The 25,074-nt window shown below is 36.9% G+C and overlaps 1 protein-coding gene across 2 annotated transcripts in view; it reads left to right on the top strand.

Moving 5' to 3' along the window:
• The window catches only part of Uvrag (UV radiation resistance associated), a 310,440-nt gene that overhangs the window by 47,284 nt on the left and 238,082 nt on the right, over positions 1 to 25,074 (top strand). For both annotated transcript variants that reach the window (XM_005379880.2, XM_005379881.2), the window contains one exon: positions 17,076 to 17,237. In XM_005379880.2, the coding sequence (XP_005379937.1) occupies positions 17,076 to 17,237 (162 nt within the window). The remainder of the gene's footprint in view (positions 1 to 17,075; positions 17,238 to 25,074) is intronic.

The raw sequence follows: 25,074 nt of genomic DNA, 5'->3' as shown, positions 1-25,074 counted from the left end.
CACCACCATGCCTGGCTAGCAGCTGTTTCTTTACTAAATACATTCTTCCATAAATGTATTAATCAACTGACTTCTATATTATACCCTGAAATCTCAAATGTTCAGGTATAAAAGAATTACACAAAGATTTAAACGCTTTATTTCTAGCTAAAGCTTAGGTAAATTGTCCCTCAAGTGAGTTCAGTTGGATTCTGATTAACTTAAAAGAGTTTTCTTTGGCACAGAGAAACGTTAAAGCATAGACTGTTTCTCTACACTTATAATTGGAGCTAGGTTGTCAGATCAGGGTAACTTGGTTTTGCCACTCTGATGTCAAAGAGACATGGAAAAAAGACTCAAGCATATTAAAAGAGAGATTTAAATGAGTATTTCCCTCCCAGGTTAAACTGTCCCTTGTGTACCTATTCTGTGCCTATACCTAACGCTTGAACACTCCAGCACTGTCCGGTCGAACTTCGCACAGTATGGTGATGTTCAGTTCCCTGTCCAGTACAGTTGCTGCGTGTCACATGTGGCCCTTAAGCTTGTGAATGTGATGGAGTCTCACTGTGGAACTGAATTTCAGATTCTGAGTTAAATAACCACCTGTGGCTAGTAGATACTGTATTGTACAACACAGCTCAAAATACTTCCCCAGAGCTTTCTTACGATCATTAGCAAGAAGAAAGTTCTTCTTTCTTTTCTTTAAAAATATGGTGTGCTCTTCTCAGACCACCAGGATCATTCTTAATCAGTATAACAGCTGTTGCATGTTTGTTTTAGCCCCTGTTATATATAAGGAACTTCATAAGGGCAAGGGCCTTGTGTGCTACATCGTCTATATTTTCCAGTCATTGTATTGTACTTTGCTTGGACTTGGCAGATAAATAAGAGAATATGTATGGCGTAATATATCTATATCTCCAAATTTACATTGTTATTTGTCAGATTCACTATTGTCCTATGCTTGTCAAGAGAAGAGCAGTTATACACTTCTTTTTTTTTTTTTTTTTTTTTACACTTCTAATTAAACTGAAATGCAGGACTTGGGCAGTCATCTTGTGAGTTGTAATTGAATTTTACTAACCTCTTTTTACATGAAATTTCTTTCTTCCACTTCAAGATATTTAGCAGTCTTTCCTTCCTTGACCTATGATAGGAATCCTTTTATGTGTCTCAGCAATAAAACATAAATTAGTTTCCTATTTGTGGGAATTTCCTTGAGGAAGTTGGATATCTGTCCCTTGACAGATATTTGCTTTTCTAGTATCAAATACATGCCTCATGACTCTGTTTCTGTGCCTTTCTATGTAAACAAAAGCTTAATTTTTAATTGACATATATACAGAATTTTTTTGTTTGTTTGCTTTTTGAGACAGGGCCTTGCTATGTAGTCTAGGCTGGGCTCGAACTCACTAGGTTACCTGGGCTGACCTCGAACTCAGTGATCCTCCTGCCTTAGCCTCCTGAGTGCTGGGATTACAGGTGTGTGACACCATGCCTGGCTATAAAGAAGTTTATAGATCATAATTACATAGTTTGATGAAAATTTCTAAACTGAACATAACTGAATAACCAGCATGAAGGTCAGGAAATACAATGTTTTCAGTACCTCAGGATCCCCCTCGTGCCCTCTTTGCTTACTGTTGCCCTCTTGACTTAACCCCATGTGCTAACTTTACCTGTTTTTGTACTGAAGTTAAATCATATAGTATGCGTTCTTTGGTGCATGGCTTCCACATCTCACCCCAATATCCTTAAGGTTTATTCATAGTCCACAGCGTATTGGTGGTCTGTTTGTATAGTATTCCATTGTGTGAATATAACAGATAAGCCAGGACATTTGGTTATTTTGTTAATATGAATAATGCTGCTTTAAACATTCTCCTATGTCTCTGGGTAAACTTAAGTATGCATTTTCTGGGTATGTGGAATTGCTGAGACTATGCATATGATTATGAAAGCTACCAAATAGTATTCTGAAGTTACTGTTTCATGTATACTCTTACTACAGTCTGAGGGGTTTGGTTATGCTACATTGTTGAGAATGCTTGATTTTAATTTTTTGAATTTAAAGTGTTGATGGAATTATATGTTAAGATTTTTTTTTGTTTCAGTTGAAACCTAATGAGATATTTTAAGTGGCAATTAAACTCACCCATGTAGTGCCAACTTTGTATCAGATTTAGGAATTCTAACAAGTTCAGCTTTTTTGAGGGAGTGTGTGTAGGTGCTGTGACTCCTGAAGACTGCCACCTGGTGGTTAAAGATTATAGGACCTTACCGATTTTACTGTTTTTCTGGTCAGAATTCATCTTACAATATGAAGGAAAGTATGTGTTAGGATTGATGATAAGTGGACATATGTTGGATGGTAATAAATACAGTGGAGCAAAGAATAAAGGAGGGCCTGGGAGGAGTGGTTACTGGTTTCCTGTGATAGTTACGTTGTGCAAGACGCCTAAAGAACTGAGGGAATAAGTTATGTATCTATTTGGGAGAAGACTATTGCAGGTCAAGAAATATGAAAATATAAAAATAGTTTCCACGAGGTTTTTCAGTAAATGGCTAAGAAGTTTGAATGGAGTGAGGAGGGGTGGTTTGAGGTTTTGCTATGCAAGTACGACAGAGACAGAGGATCAGGTCAGCAGAGGAGATGACCCAGAGGCAGAAGAGAGTATAGTCAAGGGCTGGATAGCATGAGAATGAGACTTTGAAAGTGTACAGTTATAGGCAAGGCAACATTGGAAGCATCTGGTGGACAAAGACTCCCAGCTTACTCATTTTTTCTATTTTGCATAGTCCCTAACATACTTTACCCAAAGAAGAACAGTAAGTATCTGTTGCACTGAGTAACTAAAATAATCCACCTTTGGCATGTTACATGGAGATGTATCTCTAGGTTATTGTCAGAGTTGTAATTTCTTCCTAGGTGTATTTAGCAGATAATAATGCTGAATGTGTAACTCAGCTTCAATCCCTTTTGCTTCTGCTAGTAATAACTACAATGTTTAAAGGAGTGACAATGGAGGGGACTAGGTAGATCTTCTAAAATTGTTTTTGTGCATACACAAAAGTAGAAAGAATTGTATAAAAAACCCATATGTCACTGTTTTTAACAATTACAATGTTAATCTTTAAATATTTGGGGGCTGGGGATTTAGCTCAGCCGCAAAGCGCCTGCCTGGCAAGCGCAAGGTCGTGAGTTCGGTTCCCGGTACCGGAGAAAAACCAAAAAAAAAAAATCGTTAAATATTTTTCCAAAAGGAAGATTTTTATTTTTGTTAGATTGTTAAAAATCTCACAGTAGGAGTAAGAATTTAGTGGTAGCTAATTTGTGTGTATTTAGAAATTTCTCTGTATGTATATGTTTATTTAATAAATAAGAGTTATTTATTGATTGATTGATTGGTTTTTTTGAGACAGGGTCTTGCTCTGCAGTTCAGGCTGGCCTTGAATTCACTATGTAGCCCAAGTTGGCCTTGAACTTACAATGATCCTCTTCCTGCATCAGCCTCCTGAGTGCTGGGATTACAGGAGTGTGTCACTATGTACAGCTTAAGATATCAATTCCTAAGTGCCCATCTACAATTTAGTAGCATGTTAGATGTGTTATATACATTATTTCTCATGCCGGTAACAATGTTGCAAGGGAAGAGTTCCATTTTATAGTTAGGGAAACAGGCTGGGGTTCATGATCTTAGTCATTTAACCAGTGACAGGTAAATCATGTTCAAGAGTCCTGGTCGAGTCACTCCCTGCCTTATATCACACTTCCTTCAACTGATTAAATGTTGACTAGAGATCTACTAGAGGTCAGTGAGCCATATAGTGGAATAAACATGAGGGTTTAATTTTAGGGAAAATATGACATAATTTATCAGAAACAAACTTACATTAAAATTACGACTAAGTCATTTTTAAATCTTTGGGGAGAAAACTGATTGAACAATCTAAATACTTTTTATGAATTATTAGGCTAAGTGATTTCCAAACCAAGTTTATGTTTCAGTTAAATTGTGGCTCGGTGAATTAGCATTTGACACTCCACCCGATGTGTGTTTATGTGCTGCTTATGTCAGGGTGTTGCCCTGTGTTCAGCTGCATCACCTTGAAAGTTTTCTAGTTTCTTCTTGGTTAACTGCATGACCTGGAGGGCAACTGAGATAACCAACACATGGCATTATAGTATCAGGGTAGAAAAGGATGCTATGAAAATATGTAGGAGTATTCTTTATCTCATTTTTGATGGAGGCATTTGGAAGAGTTTCTAACAATAACTTAATTTCTAGAGACCTGAAGAGAGGTAATTGAGATGGGGGAAAGAAAGAGTTTATTGGATTACTATTAATAATAATAAAAACATGCAGTCCCAGTGAGATATTTTGTATGTTTTAAGAACATAGGAATAATTTTTATGAATTCTTGTGTTTCTTTGGGCTGTATATTCACTATTCAGCAACTTTACAGTAATAAGTACTGTTAATAAGTAATGGTTTTAGATCTTATCAGTAGTTAGTAGGCAATAAATTTTTCAAAGCTATACATATTTTGACATCTGCTGTATTTCCAATGAATGTGGAATAGGTCCCGAGATGTTGGTACTTCAATAATTTATTTCATCTAGAATATAAATAAAAATCATCTGGATCTGTGAAAATATTGGGAATAAGTCTTTGAATGTGTGGCAGGCTCTATCTGCCTACATCTGATTGTATAAACTTAGGAATTATTGCTCATTCTCTGGCAACTTTTGTAAAAGGATAAAGTGAAGCCATTGTGATGAGAAAGAAGATTGACAATAGCTCTGTAGTATTAGTATTGTATTGACTTAGGAAATTCAAGACATCTCTTCCACCATATGAAATAACTTTTAGAAACACTCTCCTGTCCTCCAAAGGCTTTTGGATTTATTTTAGAATGAAGTATTTAAGAATATTTAATACAACCCCTCTCAAGAAACATATGCCTTTCCACCATACAACGTGCATGGTGATTCAGATAAGTTTACTTTAAGCCCCCTCCTCCCCAAAGGAGTGGGCATGTCATTGTTTCTCTGGTACTTTATCACATGGCTTGCGAGGATTAGAGCACATGTATTCTTATAAAAGATAATCTTACAGGTAGATGGGTGAATGGCTGGCTACCTTTTCAGTTATATAATTTGAGGGCCGGGAAGGTCCTCCAGCTCCAAGACTTCTCTCGATTTTGCTCTGTGAGAATCTATTTTTTTCATTGTTGAATCTTTTTAAAAAGCTTCATTACCTTTTACCAAGATACTGCCTACATACAGTAAAGTGCACAGATAGAAGCCAGATGCCTTTCAAAGGGACCAGATTAGTGTCACTCCTGTGTTCTCCTTCCAGGTGCTTGCCTCTTCCTGGAGAACTATGCTCCTGACTTTTTACCATAGAATCTTGCCTGCTTTGAACCTTTATGTGACATACTCTCATGCTTAGCATATTTGTGAGGCCCTTCACATTGTTGCATGTAGCAGTTCATAAACTTTAAGGAATACATCCTTTGGTGGACAGATGTGTGCATTTCTCTGAGGTATGTATTTAGGAGGGGCTGGGCTATAAGGTATGTTCAACTTTAGTAGATATTGCCAGATACTTTCCAAAGTATTTGAGTTGCTGTATATTCTTGCCCAAACTTGCTATTTTATGTCTTTTAAACTTGAAGCATTTGATTGGATTGTTGGATTGGATTGTGACTTCATCATTTCCTCAGAGACTAGTTGAGCTCCTTTTCGGATGTCAGTTGACTGTTTAGATGCTCGTTTTTGTGAGTTGCCTATTCTGGAAATCATGTCCGTTAATGCCAATTATGAATAAATAAATCATGTGCAAGAAATTTTTTTTTTTTGAGACAAAGTCTTGTTATGTAGCCCAGGCTGGCTTCTAACTTGTGGCATTCCTCATGCCTCAGCCTCCCGAGTGGTGGTGTTACAGGTGTGTGCCACCATGCCTGGCTTGTGCAAGGATTTGAGAGTATATTTTTTGAAGTTTATAAAATGGATTTGCTCTAACTTCATAGTTCAGAAACCCCTTTTTCGTGATTTCTGTTCTCCATTGTTCAAGGATATGTGGAGTTGGTGATCTGTTGAATTCCAGTTAAGTGAAATGTTGAATTTTTCATATCAATATCACCTTTGTTTTGGTCTCCTTTCTCTCCCCTTGCTTACATAAGGGAAACTTATTTAACTTTTTCTCCAGGAATCAGAGTTACTGTGAGGAGCATCATTAATATACCAAAATCTTCCTATAGATGCTGCCTAGGATATGAAGCAACCCAGCCTCCTTCCTATACAGAAGCTACCTAATGCTTTCATGTCTTTAGAGCTACACATAGACCCGTCTTCCTTCTGCAGATATAGCAAACTCTGTGATGTTAGGCAAGTTACTTAATGTTTCTAAGCATCAATTTCTCTGAAATATTGGGGTAAGGCTATTGACTTCTCCGGAGTCTAGAGTAGTGTGAAGATTAATTGGCTTACAACAACCCATCCCATACTTTTCTACTGTAGATTTGTACTTTAGCATAATAGTAGCCAGGTGTGTGTCTTTCAGTAGCTGCAGCTGGGGGATACAGGAATCACCCACTTGGTATAGTGTTAAATTGGGATTTTGGGTTTTGTATATGTTCACCTGAGCATCACAGGGGTAAAATACACCTACACAATTCTTCTGTTGAGTGAACACGTATTTTACCATAATGGAATGTGAGTGTGGCCCCATAGCTGCACCTGGTTAAAGTAAAAACCCATCTGTGCATTCACTCACTTGGCAGACTAAGGGCAAGGTGTGTATAGGTGATCCAAAGCAGCAGCATGAGTTTTACTCTTGAAATGCTCATTGCTAAATTTCTGTGCATTGAAGATTTGTTTTCAAACAACGTTTTGGGCTGGGGATATAGCTCAGCAGCATAGTGCCTGCCTGGCAAGTACAAGGTCCTAAGTTCGATTCACAGTGTCCTCCCCAAAAGTTTTCTTTTGCTTTTTCTGGTAGAAGTACCCCAGTTCAATATAATGGCACAGGAAAAACCAAATTTGCAAGTTTTGGAGGTCAAAAGTGAATCATCATATCATTAATGCAAGGATGATGATGTTGATAATGACTTTGATTTTTGGCTCTGTGATCCATAGTTCCTGTGACAATGAAATGGAGCAAGAATCTACAGATACGGACACAGGGAATGCAGACCTCCTTGATTCAGATGACACAGAAAGAAACAATATGAGTACATATTTGTGTTAGGTTTCTTGGCACAAACAAAAAACAAAACAAAGTAAAAATGCTTTATTGCAGGCATGGAGAAGACCACAGCAGAAAGGAGGGATGTAGAGCTTCTGAGGGGCTGGCCAGGGGAACAAAAGCCATATAGAGCCAGGCAGTGGGTGGGCTTTAGGGAGTGATCTACCTGATGTGGCAGAAGGTGATTGGGCAAAAGGTGGGAAAAAAGGAAACAGGAAGTTGTAAAAGGGAAGTAGGAAGTTGTAATATGACCAGGGAGGAGAATGGCAGAGCCTGCCATATGGCTTCCAGTGGCCCCTACCATATTGGCTCCCTGCCATATTGGCTCGCTGCCATAATGACTTAGCAGAATTTTTTATTAAGGTGGAAAACCCATCAATTTGACTAGTGGAAATGGTGCAGAATAGTCACACAACCAAATGGAACCATCCAGTGTTAGAACCAAGTCTGAAAATATAGTGAGGATCTTTCCAATTTTAGTATGTGCTGCCAAAGTGAGCACTATAGTGAGGATCTTGACAAGGGTGAAACATCTATTAAGTGGTGTGCCAGTACTGCCATTCTAATACTGGAAATTGTAACAGACAGAATGATACAAGATGTTGTAAAATACAAACATACTGAAATACAAATAAAATGTTCTGTGTGCACCAATAGCCATACTCAAATATATATTTATTATGACACCTTTCTAGCTGAACTGAAAGTATTCATAGGTCTGCTGTACTTAGCAGGCCTTTTGTTAGGTTTGGAACCAGGTAGAGCACGAGACAGAGGTAGGTAAAACAAGCCTTTATTGCTGGTGCAGGAGGGCTGCCAGGACTGCAGAGACCTTCAAAGGAGGGGCAGGGTGTGTTGGCTTATATAGAGGTGGATTAAGTAATAGCAAGGGGAGATACATAAGGGGTTGTGGTGGAATTGGATTGGATGGGGTCGGTGCGTGAGCGAGAAAAGGAAGCGGGAGATTTATTTTGGGGTCTGAAGAAGAACAAAGAAGTGTGTTCTGGCAGGCGCCAATTTGGGATTCTGGGTATCTATCAGCCTTTCTATTGATAGTCACAGTGTAAAAGATAATGAGTGTGGGCTTGAGGTTTGTAGAAGAATGATGACACTGAGGAGATTTGGTTTTCTTCAAAATTGTCGATTTGATGACAAAACCACCCCCCAGGAAAGAAAAAAAACTGATAATCTGGCTGCTGTCTGCTCATGGTTTGAGAGATTTGTGGGTAATTGTCAATCAATTTACATACCATCTGAACACATGACTATTGGTGAACATCTTACAGCATTTCATGGTCACTGTAGCTACAGGCATTGTATTCCCCACAAACCTTCAAAATAGGGCGTAGGCTGGATGTGGTGGCTCACACCTGTAATCCCAGCACTTAGGAGTCTGAGACAGGAGGAGCACTGCAAATTTGAGGCCAGCCTGGGCTATGTAGTGAGACCCTGTCTCAAAAAAACCAAAACAAATGAAAACAAAAACAAAAAAGGGATAAAAATTTATGCCCTGGTAGATGTGAAGACTTCTTATGCTTTCAATTTAGAAATTTATTCTTTTTAGGAAACTAACAATGGTTATTATATTATATATTGTTACATTCAAAGTAGTTGCTCAGATTACCAGACACAGACATGCAAAATTCATCAAACAATATAAGCACTAACTGTTCCTTTCAATGAACTAATAAAAATTAGTAGTATAATTATCTTAGCTATGTTGTATGTGTGTATATATATATTTTTTTCTTTTTTTTCCTTCTTTCTTTTCTCCTTTCCCCCATCCTAGTTGTTCTTTCCTTTTGAACAGTTTCTTTACCTTTCGTAATATCTATTGTACCTTTTGGATCTTATTTACTCTTTCAGTTTCTTACACTAGGGAGACAATATGATGTTTACACACGTGAGTCTGATTTATTTCACTTATGAATATGGTCTCTAGTTGCATCCATTTACCTATAAAAGCTTTGGAACAGTTAATGTTTGTTTGATTAATCTTGCATGTCTGTATTTGTTTATCTGAGTAACCAATTTGAAGATAACAATATGTAATACAACAACCATTGTTGATTTCCTATCACTGTATCTGAAATTCTGTATTGTTTTTATTGTTTTTGTGTTGTTTATATCCCTGTGTTTGTTAATGTGTTTTTATTCTTTTATCTTTAAAATAATAAAAAAAGCCTCAAGTTTATTCTTTATAGATGAGTAGTACTCCACTGTATAAAAATACCACATGTTTTCTGTCCATTCCTTGGTTGATGGGCATTTGGGTTGATTCTAAGATTTAGCTATTACAAATTGTGCTGCTATAAACATGGGTGCACATATATCCCTGTGGTCTGATGTTTTCAATTCTTCTGGAAAAATACCCAGGAGGGGAATAGCTGGGTCGAATGGAACTTCTAATCCTAGTTTTTTGGAACTCAGCCACCAGGTCCTTATTTGTATAGTAATAAACCAGAAGATACTGTAAACAGACTTGTTCCCATCTTTGAAACCAATCAGAATGTGACAGTTGACAGTTGGTTCACCAGTTTCCAGTTGATGTTACAGTTGGTAACAGAGCACAAGTTAACTAGTGTAGAAGCTACGTCTAGGAAAAAAACAGAAATTACAAATGAAATGTTGTGATTTCAAAACAGAGAATTGTATGGTACAATCTTTGGATTTCAAAAAGATATAACATTGACCTCATATATGACAAAGAAAAACAAAGTGGTACTGCTGATGTCAACATTGTACCATGATGGAAATACTGATAGGGAAACCTTGACAAAATGAAAGCCCGAGATGGTAACTTTCTACAACAAAAAGCAGAATAGATGTTGTTGATGAGTTACACAGCACCTGTGTCACTTGAAACACAAAGTGCTGGCCACGAGTTGTGTTTTACTTGATCCTAAATATGAAGCACAAATAGTTTGATAGTTCACAAAGAAGTTAACAAGTGCAAAATATCACAAAGAAATTTTCTTATAAGATTGTGACTGGAATGCATAAGATATTTCCAGCAGAGGAAAAACAAAATGATTCTGCCCAGGGAACTATGCAAAAAAATTATGGAGCACACTGGTGAGCTGACAAGTGAACCAGGTGAGCACAGCATCACAAAGACCTACTATGACAACATGAAAAGCAAAAAGATGTTAACTGTGCCCTATAGGAAAGGACAGGAAAACAAAACATGTGCTATCAGTGTATGCGATACTTGTGTATGGAACTTGCAATTTTCATGTGTGAAGACTGCCTTGAATGTGACAGTTGAAGCAAAGATTATTTCTGTGGTAGACTTTTGTTTGTATTTACATTGTAGTTCACATAGGTTTTTATTTCTGATGTTATCTTTTAGGTTTTCTAAGGAAGTATACACTCATTACGTATTTGATATTTTATTGATACCTTATTTTCCTTTTAAATGTACATTGTACAATATAATAGGAAGTTTCTGACAGAACACAAAGACAAGAGAGGTGACAAGAATGGCCTGCCACATGGGAAAGGAAAGCTAAGCACATGTGCTGTCAGTGTAAGTGAGACGTGTGCATGGAGCATGCAGTTGTCATTTGCAAGGACTGCCTTGGGTATGATAATTGAAGCAAAGATTATTTTTGTTGCAGAGTTCTGTTGGTATTTTCATTGTAGTTCATATGAGAATTTATTTCTGATGTTATCTTTTAGGTTTTTAAGCAGGTCCACAGCTGATGTGAAAATGTTGATGTTTATTCTAAACACCCGGTACATACGAAGCATTTCATACTTTATTGATATTTTATGTTCCTGTCAAGTACACATTGTATAATATAATAAGAACCTCCTGACAAAACAGCAAGATCAGCAAGATGTCAAGTATGTCCTATGAAAAGCTCAGGAAAGCAAAACACATGTGCTGTCAATGTGATACATGTGTATGGATGTGCTGTTGTCATGTGTGAAGGCTGCCTTACGTGTGATAACTGAAATAAAGATTAATTTTTTGGTAGAGTTCAATAAGTATTTTCATTGTAGTTCATATATAGATTTATTTCTGTTGTTATTTTTTAGACTGTACACCAAAAACCAGTTGATATTGAAAATTTTGATGCTTTTTTTTAGACACATGCAATAAGAACAATTCAGTACTTCATTTTTTTGGTAGTTTTTCCTGTTACACACTCATTTTAGTGTAATACAACTCATAAAATTAATAACTTATCAATAGAAATGTCCTAAAGAATAAACATAGGAATTATACATTCACAGTAGTGCACTGTTGTGACAAAATTGGTGTTATGCCCCATGGGCGACTTAAAAATATATAGTTACATAGGTAGTATGGTGCCTGGCCACTGAATTTTTAGTAACAGAGTGCTGGATACTGTAGAGACTAAGTATGCTTGTAGAAATCTCTGCCTTTGAGCAGGGGAAGATAGATAAGAAAATCATGGTGATTTATCAGGTACCCTACCAAGGTTACAGCAGTCAGTTGTAGGCCACTGACCACGTGCCAAGCACTGCACTTCACTTTACGTAGAATACAGAACAGATGAGGAAGCTGCCTGTTCTAGAGAAAGTGAGAAAATAAGGTTGTCTTCTAGTTTACATATTCTAAAAGCATTGGTGCTAAAAGGAAACTTCAAACTTGTCAATCCCACTCAAGTTCTCAAAGGAGGAAGTTGAGGCCTCTGGCTAGAGCCCTTCCCTGTCTCTATCTGGACCCATTCTTTTCCTGGTAACGTTTCTCTGACCGCTAGGTTTCAGTTTAAGCATTTCTTCCTCAGAGAAGCCTTCCTGAACTTCATTCCACTGTCAGACCCTCTGAGACTGGGTCATTTTTCCCATTGTTTTCTCAACTAGATAATACAGTGCTCTGGAGACACAGTCAGTACTCAGATATTTCCTGAATAAGCATAGAAAAAACACCCTATTCCTGGCATCCTAGTTTTGAGGTCAAAAATACTAAAAGTTAAAGCTCCAGACCAGAAAACATGGCTTAAATTCCTTTGGAAAACATGATTCAGCTTCTTACCAAATATGAATCATGCTTTATAAATAGAGAATACAAACCATTTTATTAATTTTTACTATGGTGTAGCTATTATAAGAAAGGGCATTGGGGATGTGGCTCAGTGCCGATCGACCACTTACCTACCATGTGCACAGCCCTGGGTTCAACCCTCAGCACCAGCAAAAAAAAGTGGAGGAAGAATAGTGAACGCTGTATGTGCCCTTTGTCTTGCATGAAACCTGTTACTCCATAAGGTTGGGTTGGTGAAAGAGACCCAGAGCAGTGGAGCAGGCGTCTCCCCAAGCCCCAGAACCGGAGGGCTTGTCCCAGAACTCGTGGCCTCAAGTTTCTCAGGTGTAGATGGTGAGCCCAGTGAACTGGTGAACATTAGCCAGGTCTTTCCTGGCTAATCTGTGATGCGTGCTTCATTCTTGTAGTGATGGTCTGGCCTTACTTGTTCAGTCACTTATTTGTGTGTTGCCCTAGTCAGTTACAGTGCGTAATGGAGCAGCAAGAGCAAGTTTGAGTTCTGTGAAATCACCCCACTTCCTTTCTGTCTGAGGGAACAGGCCAGGTAGAGGCCAGGATTCTCTCTGCTGTTGTCTCTGACCATGGGGCCTAAGGTGAACTGTTGATAATCTCTTAAGGTCTCTATTGTATTAAATTCTGACATCTGTGACTTGGGAGAAAACAAAAATCAAACACACAGAAAAGAACATGAGACAAATTCTAGAGACCCAGCTTCAAAATTGAGAACTGTCTTTCTAGGCAATCTAGACAAGACACTCAGCTGCTGTGTTTCATTGTTTCTAAGATACACACTTCCACCATTTAGCATCTCTGAAATCTCAATGAATCCTAAAACCAATTCTTTTTAATTGTACAGAAAAGGTACAATTTGCAGTTGATGGTATCTTGGATATGATGAAATACAGTGTTTTATCTTCTTTAACACTCGAGGTTAACGAGTTGCCTTACTGTTGGGTCAGCAAGGCTAATTTATCCCACCTGTTGGCTGCTTCTTTGTGCCAGATGAGGCATTTTTATATTTCCTTTTCATGTGCTATCTGCCTTTATGTAGTACCTATCACTAATAAGTGTGAAGATTTTAGCTTTTGTTATAATTGTTGCTATTCTATTTAAACTTCATGAAACTCTGAGTGATAGTAGTTTCAGTTGTAACTGAAGATCTAAGGCAAAGGGGATTACATAACTTACAGTGTAGGTTAGTTTCAGCATTTCTTCTACTGCATTGTTTCACAGCTCTCTTCACTGACAGGAAAGCTCAAGTTAAATGACTCTTATCACTGTTGTTTAAGCCAGTGGTTCTGTCCAGTGATCGCTACTATACCTAATCTGTCCATACTTCTAGTAATTACTCCTGTATCTACATAGTTTAGTGGTCAGCCAGTAATTGCTCAAATTCCTCAAGTTGAGGCAGTTTTTAAGTCTTCCACAGCTTTTGTGTTCCACTGAGCCTTCTCAAGTCTCTCTTTCTCTCTCTCTTTTTTTTTTTGAGACAGGGTCTCACTGTGTAGTCCAGGCTATTGTCAAATTCATGGTGATCCTTTTATTTCAGCCTCCCAAATGCTCGGATTACATGTGTATGCCCCCATGCCTGGCCTTCTTGAGTCTCTTCTGTGCTTGCATGCCAGCTCATGGTCAGTCAGGGATATGGGGGTTTGTTTGGACCCTCTTTGGACTCTCCTGTGTGGATGCATGAGCAAGGCTCCCGATTGCTGTCTCATTCGCCAGACCTTCCTATTAAATTTGTGGCTAGTTTGCCAGTCCATTGCTTGTCCTAGCCAGAACTGTATTCTCAGCTTCCCCATCATAGGCCATTGAACTCCCTATAATTGCTAGGCTTAGGGTTTTTCTGTGCTCCATTCCGGCTTGTCCTCTTCTCTCAAATAGAACAGCTTTGCAGATCAAACTGGGGTTAGGAATAAAAGCAGCCTCAGACAAGAATGCTGTACAGTCTCCTTTTCTTAACCTGAAGTTAGTAGATTTTAATAGAATAACTGCTCCTAAAATTGACCTGTGCCTTTGTTTTTGTGGTACTGAGGATCAGACCCAGGGTGCTTTACTACTGAGCTACCTACCTTGTCTTTTTATTTTTACTTTAGAAAGGTTCTCACTAATTTGCACAGGCTGGCCTTGAGCTTGAGATCTTCCTGCCTCAGCCTTCTGACTAGCTGGAATTACAAGGCACATGCCACCAAGCCTGGCTGATATATGCCTTTGGTTGATTTCCAGAGGTTTGAGACTGTTGTTTTTAACAATGTTGTCCAGTTTCATTGTTGCTTTTTTGGAGGAAAGTTTTCTGAGCTACTCACTCTGCAGTGTAAGAAATCTCACCCCTCCTTTAGACTTATTCATAGTTACCATTTCGTTGTTCATTCATTCTTGCTGCACAGATGTTCTATCTGGGTTTACTTTTTGGGTGCATAAAGTACACTCTTTCAAATTTTCTTTAATGATCATATGCTGATGTCATATGAGTTTTCTTGTCTGAAACTGTATTTTACTCTGCTTGAGAAAAGCGTTCCACTGAGTGTAGCATTCTAAGTTGTTAATTATATCTTATTGTCAGGAAAAGGAAAGTAAAATCTCATTGCTTCCTGGCTTGTATTTGTAAGTCTTCTATGATTCCTTTGAAAATACACTTACTCATGCAGCACTTAGGACCCTGTCTTTGTTTTGGTGTTCTGTAATTCCACATTTCATTTTTATGTGTTTTGATTTCTTTCTTTTATTTGCCTTGCTTGGGACCTGCTGGAGATTTTGTAACTGTGATTTAATTTTTTTTTTTTTCTTTTTAAATCACTTTCAGATATTGCCACTTTTTCCAAATCATGTTTTTGCCTTTTCTTTTATCTGTTTTCTTCCTTTGGATTGCTTATTAAATGCATATCAGATCTTTTCACTCTGTCATGCTTGGTTTTAAACCCTTTCTCTATAATTTTCTTCTTATCACTGGGGATATAGCTCAGCAGTGTAAGCACTTGCCTGGCAAGCCTGAGGTTATGAGTTCGATTCCCGGTACAAAAACGAAAAAAAGATATAATTTTCTTCTTATGGCTCTGTGCTGCATTCTTTGTAATTACTTCCTATAGGGGAAGTTGTCTCCCTACTCCTTTTGGCAGATCTCCTGTAGACGTTCATGGCTAGGGGTTTGGGAGGACTTGGGTTTGCTTTACTCATGCACTGTGATATGTCGCCCTTTTCTGGTCCCAACTCAATGAGGAGATGGACTTTAAAATGTGGATGGGGCTTACGCTTGGGTCTTGAATTATATCTTTGTCTCCCTTGAAGATCACCAGAACCAAGGCCCTGTATTTGTATAAGTCAGTAATGGCTTCAAGGCAAAGCTTTCCAACCGCCATATAATTTCTCTATGTTCTTTTCTTCAGGATTTAAAAATACTTCGATGATGATGGTGATTATTATTATTATTTGGTACTGGGAATCAAACTCAGGACCTCTCACTTGCGAGGCAGACACTGTGCCATTGAGCTGTATCCCTGGTCCAGTGGTGATTATTATTAATTAAAAATATTTTAGCCAGCATTTTCAGTTGTTTTCAATTCTGTTGATTATAGATAAAATACTTGGATGGCAGGGATTGAGTTTTTATTCAATCCAATGTAAAAGTAATTGCATAAATGTGCTTAACTACGTTATCATGATAATATTTATTCATTTTCTTCTTCTGGATCCTCAGACATCTTTCTCTAGCTCTTTTTGTTCAGAAAAAAAAAAAAACTGGCACAAGGCTAACAGCAGTTATCCTATATGAAGAACTTTGGCTTTACTGATTAATATAATATGAAAATTGCTGGTTTAATAATAATAATTATGTTTAAATTCAGCAATGAATGCCCTAATTGTTAATAGGAGAAATGAGTGACATTAGGTGATACATTATAGTTCTTTTCTATTGAAGTTATTAAAACTCCTTAACAGTTTGACTTTTCAGAGAATTTCAACTATAAAGATGAAAAAGAATGTTCTTTTAGAAGCATAAAGCTGATCCTGTCATTCTTAACTTTAAAGCCTTTCAGCCGTCTCACATCTTGTACATAGTCAAGTGTCATCTCCTTGGCAAGGCATCAAAGACCTTCCAGCTTATTGAGTCCTGGACTCGCTTTCCAGCTTTGTGTCCTGCGTCTCCTGTCAGCAGTTGTTCTTAGTTCTCTGCCTGTGCTTTGCTATTTCACAACTCTGATCCCTGAAAGATCATGTTTCTTTTGCCTGGAATTCCTTGTTTTAATCTGGTATGATCCTACTTGTCCTTTAAGAGCCATGTTTCACAGCTTCTGATATTTTTCCTGTTCCTTCAGTTTATTATTTCTTCTAGTTATGATTATACTCTTCATGGAACAATGTAATTATTTTTATCTACTCTTTGTGTTGCTGGGATCAAACCTAGACTTTGTGCATGCTTGGGAGGTGCTCTACCATTGAGCTATGTCCCCAGCAATGTAATTATTTTAAATAAAAATTTAAACCCAACTAGAAATTGGAGGCCCTTTAGGGACATTGTTTATGTATTGGCTTTTATTAGTCATGTATTAAGTATTGAATAAATGAATGAATTACTGTGTGAAACCTTGTCAGTGAGAGATTGCAACATGTGCTCCTTTTAATGGCTATAATAAGCAAGCAGATAAATTTAGAAGTACCATTATCACCCTCTTTGTGCTAATTGGAATGTCTTTTTGGTTCATTTAAGTTTACAGTCTAATATATTTATGAGGTCTTTGGTTAGAAACAAAACTGTTTTCTACTTAATTGAAATGATTGTAAATAAGTTAAGTCTTTCTGAAGCATGTTTTTGTTTCTATCAACAGAATCCAACGTGGCGGAGTCTTGATTTTGGGATAATGCCAGATAATCTTGATACATCTGTGTCCTGCTTTGTAGTGAAGATATGGGGTGGAAAGGAGAACGTCTACCAGCTGCTGATTGAGTGGAAAGTCTGTTTGGATGGGCTGAAATATTTGGGTCAGCAGGTAATTTTTAGATTGTGATTTCAAGTGGTTGTCATCTCCAAATTAACCTGCCTAAGCTTTCTATTGATTCTGTCTGTGCATTTTCGATTATAAGGAGAGACCTTTATGATTATTTGCTTATGTTACCTATGTTTGGGCTTAAAAACACACCTTGAGCTGAAGAAACCTAAGGTGCTAATTTATTTTGTACGTGTGTGAGAGAGGATATGCTTTCTTACGTCATTCTGCTTCTTCTGTCTTGTTGAATGTTCCCCCCAAGAATCTAAAAGTTAAGTGGAAATACAGAACATACCTTTCTTTAGACCAGAGAGTCAGGTTATTCCAGGAATAAAAAGAGCTATGTTTGTTGAGCCTAGGGGTGACAAATGTCTGGTTTATATACTATCTTTTGTTGTCTGTCTTTCCTGAGTCCATATAACTGATGTAGTTCATGGATCACAGAGCTGTCCTAGCTGAGCTCAAAGGTGGCTGCATGATCCTTTCTGACAGTGTTCCAGGACACCAGCATCTACGAGAATTGTATATGAAATGAAACCTATATGCCATCTCAAGATATAGGTTATTGTAATTAATGTTCATAGCAGTCTTGGTGAAGGTTGATGTTATTGCCCTTATTTTCCATAAAGGACAATTGAGCCTTATTTGGTTTAAGAATGTGCTCAAGATCACACAGTTGGGTTGGGTCAGGATTTAAACCCTAGCATGGCTGACTTAAATCTTTCTGTTTGTGTTGTGCCACACTGGCATGTACATGTGGTCTTTGGTAACCCTCCAGTCCACCTTAGAGTGAATGCTATTTCTATTTTGTGATACCCATGGTACTGTTCCTACAGGTAACCTATAAATGTTAGTCATAGATTATTTACAAATATCATTGATATTTTTCTATTATTTATTTAATACACACATTCTGTTTTTGTTTTTAAAGGAATAATTTAATTTTTTTCAGATTAAAAGAAATCTCTGCCCTCATTTTACTTATCATGTTTTAATTTTTTTCCTTTTAGATAAGGCCCCATTTTGCAGTCCAGGCTGTCTTGTAATTTGTGATTGTCCTGCCTCAGTCTCCGTCATGCTAGGATTATAGGCATATGTCACCACACCTGGTGTATTTTAATTTTTTAAATATTAATTTTTTTCCATTGTTGGGGATTTTGCACGTGCTAGTTGTTATGGTTTGTGTCTGGATGTCCCCCCAAAGCCTCATGTAGTCATGGGACGGGCTTCTAGAGTTTATGATGGATTCATGGTCCAATGTTGGGATTATGGGTGTGAGTGCTATACCCGCCCCCGGGGCAGGTAATTTGCATACAGTGTGAGGGAGAGAAAGAGGCTGCTTGCTGCCTCTCCCACCTTTTTTGCTGTTGCTGCTTTTGCTGTTTTCTGCTGCCATGAACTGTTGCCCTCCCATCATGTGCCACCCTGCCTTGGAGCCAGCTGATTATAGTCTGAAACCTCCATAAACTGCAAGCTAAATAAACTTTTCCTTCCTTAATTTTGGGCAGTGGGTATTTTGGCTCAGCAATGAGAGAAGAGTAAGTAGGTAAGACACTAGGTAATCACTCTACCACTGAGCTATACCCCCAGCCCTATAGTAGATCTCTTGAACTTTCTAACTGAAATTTTATATCTTTTGACCAACATTTCCCCTCACCGTAGCCCATTAATCACCATTCTGCTCTCTACTTCCAAATACAGCTTTTAAAAATTACATATTCAAATGAAGTCATATTTTTATCTTGCCTTTTTGTAGTGACCAGAGCAATACATTGCATATTTATGTTTCTTCCTTCACTAAACTCTAATCAACTATAATTTTTAAATTGTTTTTAATTTTTTTCTTGTTTTAGGGCTGGTTTTAAAAAATTGGGTGAGGGACTGGTGACTGGTGCTGGTGAACTGAACCAGGGCCTTCTGTCTACTAAGCATATATTTTACCACTGAGCTAGGGCTGGTCTTAATTAAAATTTGAAAGATATTGTGATGACATTTAGTTTAGGGCCTTTCTCTTCTTTCTTGGTACGAGACACTTGTTGCCTTCAGACTGCTTAATTAGACTGTGGCACTGAGGCCCATATCCTGATTATCTTCCCATTTGCTCCCTGTGGATAGACTATGAAATTTAATATTTATCTTTAGCCTAAAAGCATGTACATTTCCTGAAAGATGGTGCTTCTTAACATTGTGGCCACAGGGCTGTAGGCCTGTGGATAGCTTTCACCATATTATGCAAGTTACACATTCTTTAGGTGGCGGACTTCTATGCTTACATCTAAGTTGCCCTAATTTCAGAGAGTCAGAGTTCAGATATCTTGTTAGGCAGTTGACTATGGAAGGAAGCATACTAGCATACAGAGAACCAAAGAAGGAAAAAGCTTTGCTTTTTAAGCAACTAGAAACTTAGCATCATTATAGAAAGTCAAATTTTTATCTATGAAATAAGTGTAACAACATACTACTAAAAATCAGATAAAATAGAATCATCAATTTTTGGAGGAAAGTGAGACTAAGCTATATTAGTATAAGGGCCAGAATTAGTTAAATTCATTAACTGATCATATGCTTTCTATCAGACATTGTTCTTGATGTTAGGCATCCAGAGATGTGGAAGACAGGAATTTTAGACCCAGGAAACTTGATTATTGAATATCTTCATAGAAAGCGTGCGAGTACGTGGAGGAAGCATTTAGACCAGCCTGGTTAAACCCAGGGAAATATGACTTCAGAATGAAATTTTTTTTTATTGTGGTATAGTGTACGTACAGTAAACTCCGTCTTTTAAAGAGTGCAGTTCAGTGAATTTGATAAATATGTAGAGTTGAATAAATACCACCATCTCTGCCATAATGAATAAACTATTTAAATATAGTTGTTTGCATTGACACCTGTTGTCATTTCTTCTGGGTAAATATCCAGGAATGGATTTGCTAAGTCAGCTGGTAAGCATATACTGAAATTCAAATGGTTTTCCAAAGTAAGTGTAACATTTTGCATTTATATCAGTAATGTATAATAGTTCCTTTGTTGTATGACTTTGCTAACACTTTTTATTGTTGGTCATTTTAATTTTGGCTATTTTGATGGCCTTGAAGTAGTATCTCATTGTGGGCTCTTTTTTTGCTTCTTTGTTTTTTGAGACAGTCTCCCTATGTAGTCCAGGGCCGCCTTCAACATGCTAAGTAGCCCAAGCTGGCTCGCAATATTCCTGCCTCAGCCTCCTGAGTACTGGGATCACAGGCGTGCATTACCATATCCGGCTCGTTCTTGTTTTCCCTAATAGCACAAGGATGTTGAACACCCTCTCCTCCCTTCTAAAAAAGTTGTGATTTCCCTCCCTTGTATATGTGTGTAAGTGTGTAGTGGTTGTTCAGATCCTTTGCCCATTTTTATATTGTGCTGTTTGAATTCTTACTGAGTTGTAAAGGTTCTTTATGTGCTCTAGATACGTCAGCCCTCTATAGGGTATACATTTTCTAAGTATTTTCTCTCAGTCTTTGCATTTTTTTAGCAGCGCCATTCAAAGAACTTGTGTTTATAAATATTGGTGAAGTTTATTATCAGTTTTTTCTTTTGTATTCATGCTTTTCGTGTATTGTTTCAGATATTTTTGCTCAACCCAAGCCCAGTAATGGTTTTTAAAGTTTTTAGAAGTTTTCTTCTATATGTTTTAATAGTTTTTGGATATATATGTATGTATGTATATTAATTATTTTCCAGATGGATAAAATTGTTTCTATATTCTGTTGTAAAAGCTATTATTTCTGTATTGAATTACTTTGTTATCTTTGTTGAAAATCAGTTGTTAAAGGTTACTTGTGTGGGTCTTTTCCTGGATTCTTTAGTTTTGATCTGCTTGTCTGTCTTGAAGTAATACCAAATTGTTTTGATTAATGTAACTTTATAGTGTGCCTTGAATTCAGATAATATGAATCCTCCAGCTTTTTTTCCCCGTAGAATTATTCTGGTTATTCAGGATATGTGTCAGGTGAAAATTTAGTTAATTAATTATTAAAAAAAATATTTTTGGTCTTTTTGAGACAGGATCTCACAGTGTAGTTTAAGGTGGCCTTGAATTCACTTTGTAGCCCTGAATGTCCTCAAACATGCAGCAATCTTCCTGCCTCAGCTTCCTAATTGCTGGGATTATGGGCATGCACCACCATGCCCAGTTGAACATCTAATTTAAAAAAATAAAAATAAAAGCAAAATTCTTCTGACTGTTTTAGGTTTTTTGCATATATACCTTAGGATCAGTTTATTAATTTCTATAAAAATCTTGTTGAGATTTTGAAAAAAATTAGTACATGTCTGCAGTACATCATGTCTACATGCATCTTGGAGGAGTTTGTACATGTGCATAACGCATCATAATTCTTTTCTGTCCCCTTCCTCTCCCCACCCTCCATGCCTCTGCCAATTCTGTTTCCCATTCTCGTTTGCAAAAGCTCTATTTTTATTTTTTCTTCAATTTTATTTTCTAGCCCTCCGCCCCCCCATTCTATCTCTTATTCCCCTTCCTATTTGAAAAAGATCTGTGTTTCTACTTCCTATTATCTATCTTTAATTTTGCTTTTATTTATATTTTGGATTTCTCATATAAGAGAAACCATGTGATATTGAAATTTGTGTCTGACTTATTTAACTTAACATTATGGTCTCAAGGTACATCCATTTACCTATAAATGCCTCTGTTTTATCATTTTTTATGACACAGTAGTACTCCATTGCATATAAATACATTTTCTTTATTCAGCTATCCTTTTATGAGCATATAGCCTGCTTCTAAGATTTAGTTATTATAAATTGTGCTGTTAGGTTTATATCTATGGATTCCATATTTTTTATGCTAATTTAAGTGTATTCCTTTTAAATGTGACTATTTCTAGTATTTGTTGCTAATATAAAGAAATATGTTTCTGTATTGAGCTTATATTCTCTGATCTTATTAAATTTATAGATCTGGTTCCTCTGTCTTTGTCTCTTTCTGTGTCTGTCTGTCCATCTCAGATGGTGGTTTCTTTTGTAGATTGTTAGGTTATCAGTCATGTTGTCTGAAAACAGTTTCATTTCTTCTTTTCTAAAATGTTATCCTTTTAGTTCTTTTTCTTGTCTTATTTTGCAGGCTAAGACCTTGAGTACAGTATTGAATGCAAGCAGATAGAATGGGCATTCTTTTTTTTTTTGTTTTGTTTTGTTTTTTTGAGCTTGGAATACGATATTTAGTCATTCTCTATTAAGTTCATATTAGCTATAATTTTGTAAATACTTTCTCAGTCTGAGGAAGTTTCTTTTTATGCTTAGTATGTTGATAAGTTTTATCCTGAAGAGATGTTGAGCTTTGTCAAGTGTTTTTTTGTTTTTCCCATACCTGATATAAACCCCTTGGTTACGATACAGTGTGCTTTATAGATATTCTATAGTTTTTTATATAAACATGTTGGATTTGTATCTATTGTTTGATTTGATTTGCTAATATTTTGTTAAGGGTTTTTATGTCTGTATTCATCAGAGTTGACTGTACTTTTCTTGCAATATCTGTGTTTTTCTTGTTTTGTATTAGAGTAATACTGGTCTTGTAAAATGGATTAGAAAGTGTTTATTTCTGTTTTCTGGAGGAAATTTTACATAGTTGTTACCGTTTATTCCACAGATGTTTCACAGAATTCTTTACCCAAGCCTTGTGGATGTTAAGATTTCTTTATGGGAAAGTTTGAAAGTATGACTTTACTTACTGTACTAGAAATGGAGCTTTTCAGGCTATGTATGTTTTCTTAAGTGAATTTTGATGATTTTTCTTCCAGGGAAGTTGTTTATTTCTTTGGAGATTTTGTATTTATTGGACATTAGTATAACATTTTCTGCAGTATTACTGTGTCCTTTTAATATATATGAGGTCTGTAATGAGTGTTTCCTCTTTCATTTTTGCTATTGATATTTTCTGTATTTTTTTCTTGAGCACCTTGAACAGAGATTCATCAATTTTATTTACTTTTCAAAAAAAAATTCTAAGGTTTGGTTTTATTGATTATTGTTATTGTGTTAAATTTGTAATTCTTTTTGGTTTCTACTTTTATCTTTATTATTTTCTTTCTTTTGCTTGATGTTGGTATAATTTGCCCCTGTTTGCTAGTTTCTTAGGAAGGAGACTGACTTACAGATTTGAGACTTTTCTTTTTTTTTTAAAGTAAGCATTTAATAAATTTTCCTCTTAGCACTGTATTGTATCCCACAAAATTTCATGCAGTGTTGTCATTCAATTCTAAATGGTTTCTCATTTACATTTTTTTGAGCTATGGATTAGAAGCATGCTGTTTAACTTTTAAACATTTGTAGATTTTTCAAGTTCTCTGTTGTTGATTTGTATTTTAATACTGTAGAGTTTAGGGGAAGTCATTTATATGATTTCATCCTTTTAATTTTTTCAGATATATTCTGAAAATAACTACTTGGTCCATTTACCTTACTGAATGTTCCATGTACATGCCATGTATATTCTGCTGTTATTGAATGGAATTTTAAAAAGTTTTTTTTTGTGGTGGTGGTACTGGGAATTGGACCTAGGACCTCTGCAATTGAGCTGCATATGCAGTCCTTTTTATTTTATTTTATTTTTTATTTTGAGACAGGGCCTCACTAAGTCACTAAATTGCCTGTATGGGCTCAAACTTTTGATCTTCCTGCCTCAGCTTCCCAGAATGTTGGGATTATAGGGAGGTGCTCCCACACTCAGCTGAATAGACTGTTTCATAATTTCATGAAGTTATATTGCCGTTGAGTAAATTTTGAATGATATGTTGGAATTAGCCAGAGAAGTAAAGACATGCGGATAGACACAGAATGTGACATAACAGAGCATAATCTATCCCCTTTATTTTTATTTGTGGAAAGTAGGGTCCTGAGTGATGCTACACACACTCATACCAGAGCTACAAATGCAATACTCAAGGACCAGGTTGTAGCTCAGCAGCACGGCACCTGCCTGACAAGTGCTAGGCCCTGAGTTCAATTCCCAGTACCGGAAAAAAAAAAAAAAAAAACCCACAAAACTCATTTCCTGAATAGCCTCTTGAATTTATCAGGATGTTTCCCCAGAAGTCATGAACCAAGCTGATCTTGACTTGGATTTTGATGACAGAGACACAAAGGAGTTTGGAAATAGCTTTATTCAGGGTGCAAATTTGTGGAGACCTTGTAAATATTTCTTACATGTGTCCTGTAGCGTCCTAACTTATATGTGATGGGAGACATTCTTGTGTTTAGTGTAACTGCTTAGAACTTTGTATTAATAACAACACCAACTGTGTAACCCTTCAGTGTGTCCTCTTACATGCACATAGTGATCTGGGTCTTTTGAAGATTATGTGAACTGTTCTGTCACTAATGAGCATGGGAGTGAGCATGTGAGATGTTTCTCAGGTACTCTGTTCTGGTAGTCCTTATTTTCCACCTGAACCCGCCCCTCTCTCTGTGTCCCTCTCCCTCCTTCTCCTCCCTCTCCCCTTTCCCCTCTCTCAGGCTGAATTTGAATTTGTGATCCTCTTACTTGGGCTCCTTGAGTAGCTGGGATTGCAGGTGTGTGCCACTGTGTCCAGCAGGAACCCTCTCTGTAATCTTCCATGGCAGAAACAGTTTCTTTAAAAGCCATAGTTCTTTTTGGATGAAGTAATGAAACCTATTTGTCTGTTTTAGTTTGGCACTTCATATTATTTTATTTTATTTTATTTTATTTATTTATTTATTTATTTTTAATAAACATACATCCATTTATGAAATAGGATAGGAACATTACAAACTTTACACAGTTATGGATAGATTAGTAGGAAAATATCAATGGCTG

Source organism: Chinchilla lanigera, unplaced genomic scaffold (assembly GCF_000276665.1).
Source record: "Chinchilla lanigera isolate Chin_1 unplaced genomic scaffold, ChiLan1.0 scaffold00013, whole genome shotgun sequence".
Lineage (NCBI taxonomy): Eukaryota > Metazoa > Chordata > Mammalia > Rodentia > Chinchillidae > Chinchilla > Chinchilla lanigera.
The sequence above is the reverse complement of the archived record's forward strand: the minus strand, read 5'-3'. Positions and strand labels throughout refer to the sequence as shown.